At 41.7% G+C, this 21,499-nt stretch overlaps 1 protein-coding gene across 1 annotated transcript in view; it reads right to left on the bottom strand.

The window, feature by feature from the left end:
• Nucleotides 1-21,499, bottom strand: part of LOC140153287 (protein arginine N-methyltransferase 2-like) — a 55,173-nt gene that overhangs the window by 9,421 nt on the left and 24,253 nt on the right. Inside the window, exons 2-4 of the mRNA XM_072175993.1 lie at nt 15,623-16,010; nt 5,418-5,603; nt 4,347-4,436 (exon numbers count right to left, since the gene is read on the bottom strand). Of these exons, the coding sequence (XP_072032094.1) occupies nt 4,347-4,436; nt 5,418-5,603; nt 15,623-15,955 (609 nt within the window). The 5' untranslated portion in view covers nt 15,956-16,010. The remainder of the gene's footprint in view (nt 1-4,346; nt 4,437-5,417; nt 5,604-15,622; nt 16,011-21,499) is intronic.

Below are 21,499 nucleotides of genomic sequence, written 5' to 3'. Positions count from 1 at the left end.
TCTACAGAAACAAGCAGACCTCGCCTATCTGCTGATTTTAAAGGTTTGGTGGCTCTGAAAAGAACCGTTCACTAAAAACTGCCCCTTGTCAACAGAAAACAAGCAGACCTCGCCTATCTGCTAAATTTAAAGGTTTGTTGGCTCTGAAAAGAGAGCTGTTCACTGAAGACTGTCCCTTGTCAACAGAGAACAAGCAGATCTCGCCTATCTGCTAATTTAAAAGGTTTTGGTGGCTCTGAAAAGAGCCGTTCACTGAAACTGCCCCTTGTCTACAGAAACAAGCAGACCTCGCCTATCTGCTGATTTTAAAGGTTTGGTGGCTCTGAAAAGAACCGTTCACTAAAAACTGCCCCTTGTCAACAGAAAACAAGCAGACCTCGCCTATCTGCTAAATTTAAAGGTTTGTTGGCTCTGAAAAGAGAGCTGTTCACTGAAGACTGCCCCTTGTCAACAAAGAACATGTAGACTGCATATACTGTAATAGAAGTATACGGCTTACCAGGAACGGTTTGGTCACTCATGGACCGATTAGGGAACTTCGATATCTGGGAATTGCGACTGAAAAAGGTCACGATTCACACAAGTGGTATATCATCTCTACGAACTGAATTGACATAGGTTAGTTTATTTCCCGTCATTTGGTCACATTTTATCATTATGATAAAATATTTTTAATATATTTTATGGTATAAGAACTATTCTATAATAAATCAGTTATACCAAGTAACTGATGAGGCATGCATGATATTAATCATCTTCCTATCACTCCGCAAATGGCCGTAGTGGTATATCATTTCTTCTCAAATTGTGACCTAGGTCCCGACATTTAACCTGAGCAGTCTCATCCCCTGGTTATATAAAGGTCATGAAAACGTTTTAAAACGTTATGTATGAAAACATACTACAAAACTATTTCTAAAATGTTTTCAAAAAGTTACTCTTTTTTCAAATCTTTAATATGAAAACGTGTTTTACCCTTTATATACCCTTTATAACCCGACATTTAAACGTTTTCTGACCACTTTTTCTAACCTTTGGCGAATGATGTCGAAAACGTTGTGTTTCATACCACATTCTTTTTTATTTGAAAATCCAGCAAGTCCTATTTTTTCCGTACCAAAAAAGATAATGACAAAATATTTAAAAATAGAAAGCAATATTCGTTTCTTCCATAAACATGATCAATATCCTAGCATTGTCGCACCCCTCCACAACACCATGCACCATAGCGACGGCCCCTGTATCCTATATGAATATGGGGGCAGGGGTTAGCCTTCTAACGAAAGGACTTTCGTTTATAGGGCTTCATCGAATTTTTGGGTTGTTCCCTAATGGGAATGAATATAAGAATACATCTGCAATGTGCATATGAAACAAATGATACAAAACAGGCAAAAGTATGTTGTTGATAAATATCTTTGCTAGGTTTGAGTAAATTATTGAACTGTTCTGTGCTTGCAGAATTCAATATATGATCCAGGAGGATTTTCTATAACACTGAAGCAGCGACAACAAATGTCAGTTCCTCATAGGCCTTGGTGCATGAAGCACTTTAAGGTGTTCATCAACTCTTGCACATCCTAGCCCCTGTCTGTATGGTGGAATATATGGTATAATCAAATTTGACAAATAAGCAATCCAACCAGCAACAAACATGCTCACATGGTCCTCAATTTAATATTTCCCATGTTTAGTTAAGAGATTGATTGTGGGGAGTCTTGTACCAACACATACCTGCCAACATTGAAAACCCAGAAAACTGTACAATGTGAAGTTTGCACACACATCAAAGGCCAGAGGTGAAGCCCTGGCGGGGGTCTAGGGGGCAGCCCTCCCAGAAGCACCTAGAAATTAGAGTGTATAAATTGCCTGGACACTGTGCTGTTTTCAAACACATTTTCGGTCACCAAGGCATACATATTAAAAACCTTTAATACACTATGTATGTGATAAAATGTCTCTGAAATACATAATTCAGGGAGAAAAGATGCCAACTTTGTAGGCATACAAACAGCTCTTTCTTCTGCTTTGGCACTTTTTTGTGTTTATCCTTTGTATTTTGATATTGTGCAATTTAAACTTTATTCAAATTTTTTAAATCAAAAATTGGGGGGGGGGGGGAAGTTAAAGACCTTTTACAAAGTTAAGCTAAAATATTGCTAGACCTTTTGAACTAAAAAATTGGAATGAATTTGATTAAATCGGAACGGTTGGCAGGTATGCTAGCATGCTTACACATGGTGAATACCACCAAGCACTCTTAATCACAGGGAATCCATATCTGCATCTTATCTGAATTACATAAATGTTGCATTGGAATGGGAATAGGGAGGGGAAACAGTAAAGGCCCGGTCACACTATGACGGACGATAAGCAACGAAAGGTGACGAACGTGAAAATCACAAAATGTTGACGGCAAAGCGACGACAAAAAGAGGAAAAACAAGATTCGGTGACGAGTGGGAACGACCTTTAGCGACAACACGACGGCAAGGGACGAAAGGCGGCGGCAGGAAACGGAGACTAGCGACCAAATCCAGACGTTGTCTGGGCGATGAGTGACGAAGTCTCGACGGAGCCCGACAACAAGCAACGAGGTCAGACGGCTGGCAGCGGATTTGCCTGCGGCAAGGAATGGCAGCTGACGGTGGATTGCGGTGATGATGACATGACTCAGCAGCCGACATCAAAGCCTGTGTGTGTGCGGGTCGTATAGTCCCCTTTGGCGTTCCCACTCTTCACAACGTTCTGATCATCCACTCAAAAATATCAGTATCAATAATAATCAAAAATATTAACATCAATATCAACAATAATCAAAAATAGTAAAATCAATATCAATAATAATCCAAACTATTAATATCTATATCAATAATAATCAGGATTATTTACATCAATATCAATAATAATCAAAAATATTACACATATCAATAATAAACAAAAATAGTAAAATCAATATCAATAATAATCCAAACTATTAATATCTATTTCAATAATAATCAAAAATATCAATATCAATTATAGTAATCAAAAATATTACACATATCAATAATAATGATAAAAAAATATATTGGCTATCAATAATAATCAAAAATAGTAAAAGCAATATCAATAATAATCTAAACTATTAATATCTATATCAATAATAATCAAAAATATTAATATCGATATCAATAATAATCAAAAATATTACACATAGCAATGATAATCAAAACTATTAACATCTTTATCAATAATAATCAAAAATATTACACATATATCAATAATAGTAGTAAAATTCAGGGATTTGCAATTTGTGTTTGGAGGAGAAGTTTACAATTTTGTGTGAAAAATGTATCAAAGGAAAGATGATCTGTTAAATAGAAGAAGTGAGTTAATTAGTAAATGTAGGCATGGCAACAGGCCAGCAAGCCGTGTTAAAAAGAAGTAGTTTTAAATTTGTGCTCAGTCACCTGAAGATTGCAGGGCATGAAACACAGTGTTGTGGCACTCGGTGTGTAAACCATATCAATTTGTAAATAATAATCTAAACTTTTAATATCTATATCAATAATAATCAAAAATATTAATATCAATATCAATTATTATAATCAAAGATATTAATATCAATATCAATTAGGCCTATTATAATCAAAGATATTAATATCAATATCAATAATAATAAAAAATATTACACTTATCAAAAATAATCAAAAAATTTATATAAATATCAATAGGAATCAAAATATGAAAATCAATATTAATAATAATCCAAACTATTATATCAATATCAATATATCAATAATGATCAAAAATATTATCATCCATATCAATAATAATAAAAAATGTTTATATCAGTATCAATAATAATCAAAAATATTAACATCAATATCAATAACAATATCAATAATAATCAGACATATTAATATTTTTGATTATTATTGATATTATTTTCTTTTTATATGAACTTTAAAATTGCATCGTGCGGGTAGTCTATTGAAATCGGTGACGTTTACCAACGACTACCAACGAAATTGTGACGACCTCAAAGCGACTAGACACGGCTTCGCACGGTATGGAAACGTCAAAGAAATGAGGGTTGCGGTCTCCAACGAAATCTGAACGGAATCACAACTGATTCTTTTGCCGTCACAAAATTTTCAACATGTTGAAAATTTGCCGACAACGCGACGACTACTTGCGGCCGTCTCGCGGTCGCTAACGGATTCGTCAGCGACAACTAACGGCAGCACACGGTGAGTGACGGTAAATTCAAAATTGCAATTCGCAGCTTAACGTCGCTTGCCGTTCACCCCTATTCGTCACAGTGTGACCGGGCCTTAAACAGCAATGGAATGCTTTACTCACCTTGCCTTTGATATGTTTTTTGTTTTGTACTATAGCTTTCCTGTATGTATCTGTCCTGGGGTGGTCCTCTAACATTTCCATATGTAACCTCTGTGTGGAAACATAATTGTCAGAATTGAGATTCAAATACAACATGGTTCATGGATCAAATGACAAATATGAACAAATCAATTACACAATACCCTACTAATTAGTGCCCCTGGCATTAAGTCAGACATTTTGGGGGAGTGCTTATTAAAATTATGATATGAAAGTCAGACATGGGAATTTATACACATATAAAACATTCAAAATATAGTGTGTCTGAAGTCAAAATCGTTATAATCCTAAACTGGATGGTTTAGATGATAATTTGACATTTGATGGAATTTATTTGCACAGATGCATTGAAAAGAGGGTGCTTAAAAACAAATCCAAAATCAAACTATAGCCAAAATATTTAATTCTCGATCATGAGAGCCAACTTGGGTACGCACAGTTATTTGCGTCAAGCGTACTATGCAATGACCGGCGCCTACGGCGCAAACACAGCTTTTGAGAATTGACCAATCACACGGTCGTTGCTAGGCAAGGTCAAGCAGGTCGCGCTATCGTGTTATTCTATGAAAAGTACGCTGACGCAGAAGGTACACCCTCTCATGATCGAGAATTTGTTATTTTGGCTATAGCTGACTATCATACATACATATCAGCATGAAAGTTCATCTGTATTGGTAATCCATATACATGTATAGAATACTATATCCCTGCTGTTAATACAAATTTAATTTCAACTAATGTTACCACAGCTTTATTCAACGGAATGACATGACCTATCTTTCTTGAAGTGTGACAGTAAGATGGGTAGCACCACCATCAATATTCAGAGATATTAATTTGTTAACTCTGATGTAGATGACCTCATTTACTCCTCTCTTATTCACCTTGTCATTTGGTCACACTTCAAGAAAGCTAGATCGGGTCAATTCACTAAAGAAGACTGTATTGTAATAACAACAGCTGAAAATGTTGCTTGTTAATATCATGTATTGAGATCAAAAGTTTAATATTCTGTGTAGCAAACATACATACCATTTGACTATAACTACCAAAATACTCTTCATCTTGCCAGGAGTTGACTCCATCTTCAGCTGAAGGTGGGTTAGACTTGACATGATTGGATGCTATGTAGCCATATGTCTCATTCTTCTTACCCCACCACCAATCAGGGTCATCCTTTGCTATGATCTCTAGCCTATCACCTTTTACAAAGTTGAGCTAAAATTGAAAAATAAAGGACAGACTCAAGTAAGCAAACATGGAGAGACAATGGAGGCATAGAAGAGGGCAGGGAAGAATCAGGAAAAGGTAGGGGGAAAGAGGGATATAACTAGAACATGTTGTCCACGATTATGTCATGGAAATAAAACAAGTGAAATCATCATTATGCAGTTTCTACAAAAGAATCAGACCTACATATGTATGATTTTTCATCGTGTTTGGTAGTGATATCAGTGTTTTTACGCAGTTGCACCACAAGCACACCAACAAACCGCTTTTGTATGCATATGTATATGCTCTGCAGGATTAGGTTAGCACACACAAAATTGTCAATGCTGTAAGCAGCCAAATAAGAAGATACGGCTTGAGGTGAAACAAAGTATATGTGATGTATAGAATGGGCTATTCAAGTTAAAATCCATACACCCCTACGGAAGACATGGCCTTAATCTCTCACACAGGGTGTGTGACTTCCTGTGAAATCTAAGGTCATGTCTTCCATAGGGGGTGTGTGAATTTCAACTGGAATAGCCCAATGTACAAAAGGGTGTACAGAAAAGAGAGAAAAATACTTGAGGTGAGACAAGCAAAAGACAAGCAAGTGTTTACTGTCGTTGCTAAAACCTACCACATCAGTTACACTCCTAACCCTTACCCTAAATAAAAAGTTCCTCTGATTATAAATAATCCTAATTTATCTCTTAAAACTAAACCTAATTAAATGTTTTCCTGACCTTAGTGGCAAATCAGTTCTTTATTTTTATGCTTTCAAAGAAATCCTGGAAAAAACTATTTTAAAGCAATAGTTAATTTAGCAGATGTTTCTCTATGGTCTGATTGCATGCATAGTTAAACATCCAATATCCCATATTAAAATGGCACAATTAAAGATGAGAATTTATGATGAATAAAATGTGACATATTTAATCTAACTTCACACATCCAGAGGATTCAGAAAGGCTTAAATGGACATTGTTGACATGTTTATAGAAATGTGTCAAACTTCCATGGGGATGTAAAATAATAAAGTAGGTTATGTATATTGGAGCTGTATAGTAAACTATAAAACCTGGTTAATGTATAATTAAACCAATCAGTGGCTGGTTAACTGCCCATGTCCAACTGGGTGATCAAAACAACTAAAACCTGGTTAATGTAAGGTAATTTTAAACCAAATGGTGGCTGATTAACTGCCCATGTTCAACTGGGTGATCAACTGAAAAACCAAAACCTGGTTAATGTAAGGTAATTAAACCAATTAGTGGCTGGTTAACTACCCATGTCCAACTACAGTGGGAATTCCAATTGAACGAACACAGCTTTCAAGCAGCTGTATTCGATCCAACCGCGATGGCATTTTGCGTATTGCAAACTACAATGCAAACACACAACCTTGGGTACAATACTAACCAATCACGAGTGCGTTGGCATGGTTGGATTCACTTCCGTGTTACCCACGCACAGTCGCACACGCTGGGGTACATCACACAGTGTACGCAAAAAAATCGTCACGGTATGTCAGGACTGTGTTCGTTCAATTGGAATTTCCACTGTAGGTGATCAACTGACCAACTAATTAACCAGTGACAATCGAGCATGAAATATATGGCTTGTATAATTTTGGAAATTGACAAAAACAAAGATCACATAATTAGTGATAGGCAGTGCCAATTTACAAGAAGTAGGAAAGGTGTCGGTATCTTTTTACTTGTTAATTTTGTGCAATTAACTAGTTAAATAAACAACAACAGGACTCAAGGGATACTGAAGCAAGGTGACAAAATGGGGTCTTTTACAGAGCTAGGTGTCGATAACGATCAAGTCATGACGTGTGACTCGGGCCAAATGCCGCTAACTGGAGTTATATTTCATATGGGCCTTTATCATATGTCAATTTTGTAGAACTAAATGGGTTTATTTAAAACAGAAAATAATATTACCCTTCAATAAGAGTAAAATAAGCCTGGGAAATTGAACGTTTTTCATTTGTCAAATCATATATTTTAAACACTTGATCATTTGTACTTGCTGGAGATACCAATATTGTCAAACATGCTGAAAGTTTGAATTGTAAGATGAAAAAGCTTGACCTCAATCACTGAGATTATTTGACTTTTTTTTAAATTTAAATTTTGTGATTATATCTATCAGTCAATATCAGAACTATCAGTACCGGTAATGTTTGTTCACCTACAATACAATCATTTTTTACAAGACATGATCGATGACTGTCCTTAATAAAATATACCTGAAATAGTCCCAAACAAAAATGTTTGGTAGACTCATAACCGGTGCGATCTTACCTTTCCGATGTTGATTAAGATACTTCTTGCATCGATCCCGAGATGCGGAAAAAAAACCAATAGTCATTTTGTCCCACATAAATGAATAAATAACAAAACCCCCGATCCCCGAGTGGACTCACCCATTCGGTGACGTCACACCGATAATCACCCCTTATCCGACTTGGGCAGCCCCTACTCGGCCAAACTTGTAGGGGGCGGCCGGGGTCCGGGATAATCAACATCGGAAAGGTAAGATCGCACCGGTTATGAGTCTACCAAACATTTTTGTTTGGGACTAGACTCAGTACACGGTCGATCTTACCGCTTCGATGTTGATTAAGATACTTCTTGCATCAACATCTGAAAGATCGATCTAGCATTAACCGACGGATGGAGGTACAAGATTGGCCAGCATCTGATAAGGATCGGGAGAGTGGGTAGCATGGTAATCGCGAGGTCAAACTATTTCCCCCCTCACGGCCTGGAAACAGAAAGACTACGTGAACAGACAAAAACCCCTGAACTGAAAGTTCAGTGGTTAAGAATAGAAACACTGGTTCTTACCATGTTGGAATTCTGATTGTCCGCATAAAACACCTGATACCCAACCACCATATTATCTCCGCAGAATAGCCCTGGAGAACTTATCGCCTGGTCGTTGGTTTACGGTTTTGTAGTAAACCGTGGAAAAGGACGACGGGTTCTTCCAAGACACAGCCTGACAAATCTCTTCTATGGGGACCCCCCTATGGTAGGCCCACGAAGATGAGATAGATCTGGTTGAGTGGGCCTTGGGGCGGCGTCTTTTGCCGCCCCGAGTCCACTAACAACACCTGGACCAGCCACCGTGCCAGAGTCTGTTTAGCGGCTGGACCGTGCGGTTCTCATGTGAGTGATAAATAAGCGGTCATGAGCCCCTCTTAAGGTTTGTGTTCGGCCAAGGTAGTGCTGTAGCGCCTCACCGGGCACCACAACCTGTCTTCAGCTATTGACGAACCCTGCCCACTACTGGGGAGGAAGAGGGGCGAGTGTCGGAATGTACTTCGCCCATTTTTGGCAAGGAAATCCGGGCGCAGAAACAGCGTCGCTCCGTTGTTAGTAACTACGGAGCCTGACTTCGAGACTGCGTGCAACTCTGAGCAGCGCCGTCCCGAAGCCAACGCCAGAAGAAAGGCCGCCTCAAGAGTGACGTATATTAAGGGTCGCTTTTGACAGGGGCTCAAAAGGGGGACCCTTAATATACTCCAAGACGGTGTTGAGGTCCCACGGAGGGACCACCTTCCTCTCCGGCGGGCGCTCGCTGAACACACCGTCGAGAAGAAGACTTAGGGACCCATCTGAATTGATAGTCGACCGTCTTCAAATCCCGATGAATCGAGAGAATGGCTGACTTATAGTTGGCTATCGTTGCCTGCTGAAGTCCTGACCTGAACTTTTCTGTCAGAAAATCTGCCACTAGAGGCACAGGGGCTCTAGTGGGAGATGTATTTCTCTCATTGCACCATGCGTAGTAGGGAGCCAAACGCTGACTATACGTGCGGAGGGTAGACTCGCTACCCCCGGCGATGAGAGAAGCAGCTTCTGATGAAAAGCCTCCCTCCGCCGCAGACGTTCCTGATAAGGGCCATGCAGCTAACTGCAGGTGCTCTAGTGGTAGACTTGGTACCTCTCCTCCGGGCGTGCGGAGTAGATTAGGGAGCTCGGGGAGTTTTCGCGGCTGTGCCGCTAGTAGATCCACCATCGGTCGAAACCACAGGTGTTTCGCCAGAACGGTGCTATCAGAATGACGTTGCAATCCTCCCTCCCGATCTTGGTCACTACCCTTGCGAGCAGTGAGATCGGGGAAAGCGTAAGCAGTCATTCCTCCCAGTCTCACGGACAGAGCGTCCACGGCGAATGCCTGTGGGTCTGCGACCCTCGAGCAATACACCGGCAGCTGATGATTGCGATGAGATGCGAACAAATCTATCGAGGGTGGTACATCACCTCGAAGATCGCTCTGGGCGACCTGCGGAGCAAGGGACCATTCTGTAGGTCCCGACACCTTTCCTCGTGACAGATCGTCCGCGAGGATGTTGGTGACTCCGCTATGTGCATCGCTCTCAACGTAATCTGCCTGGCCTTGCACCACCCTATCAGGCGTAGTGCGTGCAGGCACAACCGTGGTGACCTGGTGCCCCCTTGTCTGTTGAGGTAGGCTACCACGGTTGTGTTGTCCGTTTGGACAACGATATGAGATCCCACGATCACCTTCTCGAAATGCTGGAGAGTTCTCTCCACTGCCCAAAGTTCGAGAAGGTTGATATGGAACTCCGTCTCCGTGGCCGACCATAGGCCCGAGACTGAGTCCCGTGGATGTGGCCCCCCAGCCCAGCTTTGACGCGCCGGTCGTCACTACGTGGCGCTTGACCGCTGGTGCAGGAACCTGACACCTTGAGTCAAATTGGGCTGATGGGTCCACCACCAGAGTTCTCTCGCGCGATCTCCGACATCGGAACCGCGAGGATATTGGGTGACGACTGGGCCTGTAAAAGGCTAGAAGGTGTAGTTGTATAGGCCTCATGTGAAAGCGGCAGTACGGCACGCGGCCTACCATACTGGCCATCAGGCCCAAAACCTTCATCCATGCCACAGCGGGTGCTCCCTCTGACTCGGCCAAGAGTCGGGCACACCTCGCCATGTTCGTCACCCTCTCGGGTGAGGGCGCCGCGATCCCTCCTTGAGGTTGATCTGGGCCCCTAAGAATAGTGGTGTCTGCGTCGGGACCAAATTGGATTTCTTGACGTTGATCAGAAATCCCAGGTCCCGCACCGTACGGACTACCAACTCCACGAGACACTGTGTCTCCAGTGGGGTGCGTCCGTAAATGAACCAATCGTCCAGGTAGCAACACATGTTGACTCCCCTGCGCTTCAGGTACGCTGCCACCGCCCTGACCAGGAGTGTAAACACTCTGGGGGAGGTGGACAAGCCGAATGGCAGGCATCGAAACTGGTAAGTTTGACCCTGTACCTTGAAGCGTAGAAACCTCTGATCTTGAGGTGCGATCGGAACATGCAGATATCGTCCGAGAGATCTAGCGATGCCGCCCACATACCCTTGATGGGGCAGGCTAGCACCGAAGCGAGAGTCTCCATTCTGAACCTCTTGGGCCTGATGAACTCGTTCAACGGCTTGAGGTTCAGAATGGGCCTCAGTCGCCGGTCTTCTTTGGAGCCAGAAAAAGTGCTCCAAAACCCCTTGGTGAAAGGGGGTAGACCGGGACAATCGCTTGCTTCGTGAGAAGCTGAGTGACCTCTGATAGTAGTGCCCGGCTGGGGGCCGTCTGGCGGCACTACCGTGGACCTCTGAATCGTGCAGGCGCCACGAGGGTGGCTGGTAAATTCCAGCCTGTAACCCCACTGACCACTGACAATACCCAGGCGCCCGGTGAGATGGCATGCCATCTCTGGGCGTAATGTCTGCGGCATGCCCACAGGGGAATCCCTGTGGAAGTCCAAGGCCTGCCGGCATGGACTGTCGACCGCCCGTGCCCTCAGGACCGATCTGGTTTGCCACCCTTAGAAGAACGGCTCTTCTTAGGGGCTTGCCATCTGATCCAGAACTACTCTTGCGCTTCCCAGATTTTTTGGGAGGTGCTGGAGTAGCCTCGGCTCGGTGTAGTCTGTGGTCTTGCGCGTCCTGCTGAAGCCGGAGCTGGCGCTGAAGAACGCTTAGAAGACTTCTTCTTCTTGTGCTTCTTCTTCGCCTTACTGCCCTTCCCCTTGGTCAGGGCAGCCTCTGACTTCTTCAGAGTGCACTCATTGGTGGCCTTCTTTGCCCGGTCCTCCACCGTAGCGCAAAAGGCCTGTCCAAAGAGTAGCCCCTGTCCCACCGAGTCAGACTTCTTCATTGCTTCAGCAAAGTCAGAGCCGTAAGTTGACTGGAGGGACAGACAGGCATTCTCCCGGCGGCGAGATGACATCCTATGGGCTAGGCCCATAGAACTCTCGTTGAGGTTAGCTGTTAGCACCGCTAACAGATTATCCTCGCGGAAGAGTTCCGACGTGGCCCCGTGGTCGTTCGCTCCCTTCCTACCGAGGTGCTCGGCAAGCGTGGTAGCGACGCTAGAGACTCTGATAAGCGGCGTGCTTTCGCTTATCGATGAGCTTTAGCTCCTCCTCCCACTGGGGGAGAACGACCCGTCGCCTTTGGCCGCTAGCGGCAGGCGCAACAACGCCTGGATCCATGTCAGGGACCCTGAGGTAGGTTTCGTAGTCCTCCTGCGAAACACGCAGTGGAAGCGTGCAAGCACGCGTGTCGAAGCTCCAGCGAGCCTGACAGCCCTCTGAAACCTACCCTTGAGGTCCGCCGGGAATGCAAGTGCAGGCGACCCTTGTGTGGACGCCGCTAGCTGGGCATCCTACTGAAAAGATGCCCTGGTCCTCCTGAACGGACTCCTCCTGAGAGAAAGCCAGGCCCAAACCTTGGGCCACACGGCTCATCACCTCAGCGGTGTCCGCAGGTAGACCATTGCTAGCGAGTTCCTCACGGGAAGCGGGGAAGGATACCTGAAGCTAGCTGCACAGCCTCATCAGACTGTGAGTCGCTACTGGTGTCATCTTCCGACTCCTTTCCCTCGCCTTCAGACTCTGACTCACTCTCTGATGAGGAAGAGATCTGACGACGGGCATCTGAAGGTGGACAGGGAGGTGTCGCCACCGTGTGGCTAGCCAACTGAACACCAGCAGAAGAGGGAGTACTCCCGCTAGACCCCGAGATGCTAGCTATAGCACCCGGGATCCGCCGCTCTCGCTGCTGTCGCCCTAGCCATAGCAGTGTGCGGCCTACCCTGAGCTGTATCAGGGTTAGCCACTCGCCGCCGGGTTGGGTAACAACTGGTGGTACTGCTTGCCCAACGCTAGGCGGCACTTGCCACGGTGCTAGACCGTGGAAGAAACCACCCTGCGGCGGATACCACGGGCATACCCTGTTGGTAGCTGACCCTGAAAGGATCCGCCACCAGGGAAACCCCATGGAACGGCAGTACCAGTACCGCCGCCCCCCCCCTGTTGCCACAGAGACTGTGGTAACCAGGACGAGTACTGCGGTACCTGCGTGGTTGTAGCGTAGGTGCCCGGTAGGGCTCCGGCTGCGCACCACTGTACCCATGCCTCACAGCGCCCCGCTAGAGGATCAAGCCGTGTGTATGGGTACCCGCTATACTGGCTGTCCCTTGGCTAAAAGGAGCTTGCCTAGTATCACGGGTAGCTGAGCGTGTATACCCTCGATCAGTCACCTCGCTACCTGAATAGGCAGTATCAATCAATGGAGCCTTGCTCCGCTGAATAGATAGTGATCGATCATAAGAGGGTAATTGACCCATTGACTGTAATGGATCACCCACGCTCTGCTGGCTCTCGAGGACATAAGTGGGTTGTTGATCAGCCAGGCTGTTCAAACTACCTACCCTAACCTCTTGAGCCTCGCCCAAGGTCGCTGTGTGTGGCGGACCACTCACGGCAGCTATGGGCGCGTGCATAGTGGCTACCACTGAAGTCAAGCCGTAGCTCGTCTCGGTAGCTGCCACTGTTTGCACTTGGGTCGCTGTCCCGTGAGAGACTGCGAGCCCAACCCCGGTATAGCCGCTAGCCAGTCCCGGAGGACAGCCGGCAGCCATTCCAAGGCCCAGGGAATCACTCGGCGGTCCCACCATGGAACGCTGCCGTGTGACAACCCCTGTGGGTTCTGCTAAGACTACACCTGAGCGTGAGCCCCGGTATCGTCTCTGCTAAACCCATGCACGCCATTCGACCCTTGCGGGAACGAAGCGTGCTGCGTGCCGTGGATCAACCCAGGCAAGCCCGGGTTCCACTGGCACGCTGCGTGCTACAGACCGGCCGAGGCAAGTCCGCTGCACGCTGTATGCTAGGATTCAACCCAGGCAAGCCCGGGTACCCTTGGCATACTGTCCGTCGCCGGCTACTTCGCGGGTGCTAGACCCGCTCGTTACGCCAGCAATAGACGGGTGTCCACCTGCAAGAAACTCGCTAGAGATCTCACTGGTAGACTGGTACTCGCCTGTTAGGGCAAGTACCGCCCTGCTGCCTGCTACTAGCTTAGACGTAAAGTCAGTGCTTTCGCTGGCTGCTAGGCCTTCGGGCTCGCTAGCAGTCCCCGGAGGGTCCGCTGCTTACCCGGGACCGGAGCCCCAGAGGTTACCTTAGCGTGGCCCTTGCCGGCTTCGCTAGTACCTACCATATCAATCTTACCTGTAGGCTTCTGTTTCTTAGTCTTCGTCTTCTGTCTGTGTCGAAGACCTAAACGAGCGCTACTTTCTAAATCCTCGAAGTGGATGTCCGATAAGCCTATGCAAAAGGAAGCACACTTATTTGATTTAGAGCAATCCCTGTGGGAGTAGCAGAGTGGATGCGGGTCCCACTCTGGCACAAGGGAAGGGCATGATTGACAAGGCCTAGACATTGTAGTAATCGGGGAGCGTACAGCACTACCCCCCCGAACACAAGCTCAAGCCCAATAAACAGACCCACACGCACAGTGGCTGGCGCTGATGTAGTGGTATGATATAAATATATATATACAAAGGGATGAAAAACTGAAAACCTTTTGGGGAAGATTTGTCAGGCTGGTCCCTTCGGAAACCCACCGAACTCTTAGCAGTAACTCGTCATCAGACGCGTACTGAAAGATATAACGATAGAGCACACCATAAACATAGCGATAATCACTCACCATACATGTATACACAGTACTGTACAAACATCTATTGTAACTTACTAGTCTGCTATAGTTGTTTTACGTGAGAACAAAAATAAAATGGCGTCCTAAGGCGGCCATTTTGAAAACGCGATGTCCCGTATATGAACGGAAACACACATACAAGCTAAGTTTTTGGATCGTTTTGTCACTTTTCTAGCGAAAAATGTCGTCAAAACTATCTCCCTAGCGACTATACTGGTTAGTTTTTACCTCAGTGTAACAAACAAAATGTATATCTCATACTTTGGTTCGTAATGATACTTAGAAAAAAAAAAAAAAAATCCACACGTCTATCTCATCTAGAAACCAAGGAGGATAAGGGTGATTATCGGTGTGGCGTCACCGAATGGGTGAGTCCACTGGGGATCGGGGTTTTTGTTATTTATTCATTTATGTGGGACAAAATGACTATTGGTTTTTTTCCGCATCTCGGGATCGATGCAAGAAGTATCTTAATCAACATCGGAAACGGTAAGATCGACCGGTGTACTGAGTCTATACCAACTAATTGAAACAAAATTCACATCAAAAATAGGGTAAATATGTAGGTGCAGAGCGATCACATCTTTCATATTAAGGCTGTAGGTAGTCGGAAAACCTAAATGCAAAATGTGCTTTTTATTTTTATTTATTTTTGGAGTAGGATCTGTATAGTATCATATACCTAAAATCACAAATATTTAATGTCAAATCAGTGATGAGTAGGTTAGATATTATAATTAAAAGTTTTAGGAAAATTATTGATTAATTTTCATAAGATATTTAGAAAAAAAGGTTTTCTCAAAAAAAAAAATGCAGTAAAATTGCTCCCACAAACAAAATGTACACGGCCCTGTGACTCATGGAAGAACAGAGGATACCTTAAAATATTCACTAAATGATTAACCCAGGCAAAAGAAGAAATAAAAAAGAAAATACAAACTTGTTTTTGTAGCCTAATCACATACTTTTATATGAACTGCTGCAACCTACCTGATTCTCACTGCTGTCGTCTTCATTTGAAGTATAATCAGCAAACGCATATACAATCTCCATAATCACTTCCTCCTCACTTTCCTCATAGTAATCCCCTGCATCCTCGCTATCATACACCCCATTCTCTATTCCTTCATCTTTAGCATCCAGGCTCGTTGCATCTTTGAACTGCTCCTCCAAATTGAAAATTCCACCATCATCCTTGTTGCTATCCTCTGGTGTATACTCCTTCAGTTTCATCGGTAAAGTTTTCGGTCTATTGCAAGCGGTGCCGTGTTTGTTGTTTAAGCTCTCCTCGTCCGGCTCGGCAGACCTTTCTTTTTCCTCCATGACACATGGGGGGTCCACTATCTTGAATAACCGCGCCAGTGCCTCAGGAAATTTGCTGTTCAGAAAAGAAGAGAGATTGATGAGTGTGCATACAATTCTTCAATTACAATTTCACTGCATCATAGCTTCTAATACTGTATGATGGATATTGCTTCTACCGTCTGCAGCAGGTTATGTAACAACTGAAGTTATTTTTGATATGCAATGAACTGTCAAATCTCTACAAATTCACAGTTTAATTTACACATTGACCTTTTCACTAAATATCACCCACTGTTTTTAAATATTCACTTTTGCAAATCAAAATGTCTTGATCAAAGACACTGACATTTACACAACGCTGAAAATCACAAAAATTGCTTTTTACAGAGCCGATGCAAAATCAAGTTTCTTTTTCCTATGGTATAAAGCAGATAAGGAGCACATGTAATTGACACAGTGAGTCTGTTTGAAAATGAAATCCACATAGAGAGAAGTAGACTTTGTGTATCCCGGGGGGTACTCATCAAGTTTGGTATGGGTAGGGGTAAGCTGCCGAGAATTTGAAAGTGGACCTATCAATACATAGACTTCTCCGTAGTCCACTTGCCAATTGTGCATACTCTGGCTATTACATTTAAGCTTAAAACTCTGATTCAATTATTTGTGCACAATTGATAGATTTTCACATCTGATCTTTTCAGTCACCGTACTCCCTCTGTTTGAATAGCTTCCCAAGTGGACTACTGACTTTGGATTGCGGTTAACATTTTTAACACGGGACTCTATGGAGAGTTAGGCCAATTTCTGGCCTAACTAAAATTGGTCATGATGTAATGCATCTTTATTGAATCTGGCTTGTGATTGGTCGCCCAGATCTAGTTATTGTTTAAATCCTCCCGACACGTACTGGTACCATTAACTATACATGGTACACAACTATCTAGGGAATGCGGCGCTTTTGTGCTGGCGCGAAAGTTGGTGGATGAACGTACGCATCTAGCGCGTATTGTACCACCATGCTTATTGCTTAGTCTTGTGGTTAGATTTGATTGATAAACAAGTATGACTGACAGTGTGTTTTAGAGAACGAAGTCCCGGGATAAAGTTCTGCTTAAAAGTGAAAGTCCATAGTCGATTTTTAACTCGGATAATAAACTAGCATATTCTAAAATTAGAATTGTTCAGTATTGAAGTGCCATTATAATTATGCCATTATGATATGTTGCATTCCATTATATAAGGCTACATAGTGCCTATATTTACTTTTACTGTCACAAATATATTTATATAAACTTTTTCATAACCATATTATACTAGTATTTTGATGTAATAAATATCAGTATAATTTCGAGTTCAACTGAATGCGTTCATCGTGATTAATAACATTTTTATTTATCAAAAATCGAATATGGCATAGTCTAATCAATACACCAACTTTTCAAGAAATTTGGACTCATTGATATACCAAAATTTAAAAACTTTTGCCAAATTTAACACAAATTGTCTTAATTTTTACAAATTTCCTCCTCAAATTTTGGATAAATTTTACAAATTTTGGCTACAGTGAGGCAAAATTAGGCTATTTTACAAAACAATTGAGAAAACTTTGAAAAAAGGACCCATCTACATGTATACCAAAATTGGCCTAGAAAAAGAGGTCATTGATATATCAAAAGGCTGAAAATGCTACCCATGTTTGCGGCACGTCCCCGTATGATCATTTGTATTGTACTGAGTACCCCCTGCACTGATTCACTCCGCACCTGTCTGTCATCTAATGTTTTTGACTAGTGAGACTGTGAGAGACTTTGCAAATAGTTATTACTTGGTGATGAATGATAGATCTAAATGTAGTGTTACCTCATACATGCACTGTTTAGTTTGACAGATTTATCTTGAGATGAAATTGAATTTTTGAACATGTATGTGTACATAAGGGGGCTATAATTTTCTTCGGAAGGGGGTCCCAAATATAGGGGGGTCATAGAATTTTGAGACCAAAATGGGGGGGGGGGGAGGGGGCTATAATTGTTTAACACCCAAAATAGGGGGGTTATAGAATTATTAAAGGCTGGTGACTCAATTTTGTTTTGCACGCTGCACGCGTATTCTTTAACTTAACAATTAAAATGTGCACACAATCATTCGTTATATTCGCCTTCTTTACACTTACAATCAAAATTTAAACGCACTCCGCACACATTCTTCGCTCTAAAGTTTTGGTGCGCCTTTATTCCGACAACGAATAATTTGTCTTGAGTCTGTGTAGGCGGAGGGGGGGCATAAAAATGTTCGACCCAAGATAGAGAGGGGGGTCGTAAAAAAGCCCGCAATGGGGGGGTCATAAACAATTGACTCAGGCCATCGATATATTTGGGAACCCCCCTTCCGAATAAAATGATAGCCCCCTAATATATTCTTATTGTTAATGATAAAGATGATACATGTACTTACAACAGTCTCTGATTACCATACTCTAAAAGCTCTATCATGATAATTTGGTTGATATGCATGAATTCAATACAGGTGCAATCATTGCTTGCATTATTAATATTATTATGGATATGAACATGAGTGATATATCATGGCAATGTAGTGATTGCTTTCTGGCAAATTAATTTGACTGACATTTTGGCATAAGGAGTAGCTATCAAAATTCCAATCACAGATTTACTGCAATCAACTTCACCAGTAAATGGACTTCATACATCAGTAGACAATTGAAGTACCAACTGCTTTTATTTGACAATAAAGCTTGAATTACAATGTTTGTTACATTGTTCTCACACTCATGCTATTTGTTCAGACATTTCAAACTCAACTGGAAAACTGACCCAATAACAGTACCAGTAATGTAAAACATACAATATGCAGCAAGACACAGGATAGACCCAGTTGCTTTCTTTCATTTAAAAGCCAAGTTGTCTGTCATTCTCATGCCCACTGATGGACTCTCATTTCTTTATTGCTCTTTTGTGACATATTTCTGGGGAAATGGTTCATATTCAATTTAGGTCAGCAAAAAGAATGACCATTTAAATGTAGGTGACAACATTTACAAAAATAGTCTATTCTAATGCTTTTCAGCAAAATGATAAATCTTTTAAGTAAAAAAAAAGCAAATCTGCCTCAATAAAGAAGTAGTTATTGCAATTCTGGTAGATGTATTAATGTGTATACTAAATAATGTTTAATGGATACACTGAAGCACATACCATTATGCTACCATTAGGGCATTTGTAGGTCTCCCTTTAGACAACCAAAAAATGCAAATAAAAAACATTAAAAAAAAACCCTCATATTTTTACAAATATCTGAAATAAAATCCATGGATTATGTTTCATACTATTACTGTGAATTAGAAACAAGATTCAAAACAACTAGAAATGACCAATTTACCATGGAGCACCACCTTAATAACCAGCCGGATGTGTATATTTTTATTGTTCTCTTATATCATACCGTAATAAATAAATAATGAATCCACCCCCTACTTGTATTATATTTTTTTAAATATTATTGCAATGGTGACTACAGTTTCCTCAAATGGGGGGGAACGCTTCATGTCTCCATGTTGAAAAATAAGCGATTTTTGTTTGTGTTGTTGCCATGAGACTTGCTGTTCAGACTAAGCTGTAAACAATAATAAATATCGATTTTACATTTTACTCCCAAATGTATATCAATCATCACCAGGTTTGCTGAGCATTATCAAAAAATATTACATAAATTGTGATTATATACCATTGTCATAACATTTTCCAAAATTCATCGTTTTTTCATGAAAGAAATTTAACTACAAAATAATCGGTATGTTTAACCATTGAAAAAAAACACCTATATATCTGCCCCTGCGAGATTCTGATGCCCTTTTAAAAACATTCACATTACGTTGCAAGTCACTTCAGTCACTACAGATCTGTAATATATACAGAACTTGACATCGTTGCAGTTATATTTACCCTATTTTAATTCAGCCGTTATATAGAAAGATTTCCAATTTTAGAGGCACCACTATAAGCTACTATGACAATCAAGAAGGAAAGCGATACATTTGTTCCTTTTTACCGATTTCACATAAATTTGCAGCTCCTATTACCACTCACATAATTTCCATGTTTCAGCAGGCTGTCTGCCTGTCTCTCCCCTTTTAAACAACTCCCTGTGGTTGTAAGAAAGAATGATGTTCTTGAGATGTGTTGGACCTACATGTATTTTAGTAAAAGACTTGGCATGCATATGAAGGACATTCATTTTATAAGGCAAAATTTAGAATGCTGAAAGTAAATCTGTTGCACATATTTATAGACTTAAAACATACAAATTAGCAGAATGAAGGGCACATCATGTGCCCATTTGCATGCAGCTTGGATCAATGTTTAAAAAAATAACATTTTTAAATATTATTTTTTTATTATGTTGATATTAAAATATCAAGTGTTTTTCTTGCAAGAAAAACACAAATAGTTTCTCATTTAACGCGGCTGTGTACTCTAGCCATTGTTTCTTTCTCAAAATTGAGTTTTTTTATATGTTTGTACCTTGTTATGTTTTTTATAAATACAAGGAATGAAAATCCAGATTTGTAAACTCCAACTGCAATATTTTAAGGATTTTATTTCACTATTCCACTCGTGTTTGAAATTGAAAAGGAAAGAAAATCTTTGTTGTACCAGCAAGGTACACGCTGGCGCAACAACTCATCGCGTATGCGTGTCGCGCAATTTGTTAACGCACAAATCACGCGACGACACGCTGACGCTTATCTGCATGCGCGGCGCATCTTATGGAAACACCACGGAAGCACTGATTTCACAAAAACCTAGTGGTCAAATGGCTCCGCTTTAGCTGATAAAATGTGGGTTTTTCAAGTTCTTTCCCCGATTTAAATATCAAGTTATGAATGGATTTCGCTCAAACTTCTCAAGGGGCTGTGGATTTACTCGATGTTCACGTAATATAAGTTTCAAAAGGCGAGACATGCCGCATTCTCCTGTGATGTTTGATGAAAGTGCAAAATGTGACCACTTTAAACTTCAACGGCCATTATTTCAATGTTCATTTTCTCTGTAAAATGACGATTTAGGTACACAATAACTAAATAAATACAGCATCTATAGGTGAGCAAATATGATCATCGTAAAAAGCATGATCGACTCAAGAAACGGTTTTCTCATTTTTTTATATTTTGGTCTATTTCCGATTTTGGGCATCATTTTGTGCAAATAGGCGTTTTGAATTTTAAAAGTTCATTTTGATGCCTTATATGGTCAATATCTCAAAAATAAGGCCAATATCAAAAAAAATAAAAAAACATTTTTGGAATGGAGCCTCAAGATTGAGCTAAAAACAAAATAAAATATTTTGGAAAGAGTGTTTTTTTGTTATGATGTACCTAACAAATATTGCCAAAACTCACTTTTTTGTGATTTTCTTCAAAATTGTTGTTTTTACCCCAAATCTGTATTTATATTAAGATTTATTGATGTCTTGCCTTCATAAAATGTATACTTTTATATGTTTTATGCTGAATAATTACAAAATTATTGCACTTTTACTACA

The sequence above is a fragment of the Amphiura filiformis genome, chromosome 5 (genome assembly GCF_039555335.1).
Source record: "Amphiura filiformis chromosome 5, Afil_fr2py, whole genome shotgun sequence".
In the NCBI taxonomy this organism is placed as follows: Eukaryota; Metazoa; Echinodermata; class Ophiuroidea; order Amphilepidida; family Amphiuridae; genus Amphiura; species Amphiura filiformis.
Note: the sequence above shows the minus strand (reverse complement) of the source record. Positions and strands in the feature narration are given on the sequence as shown.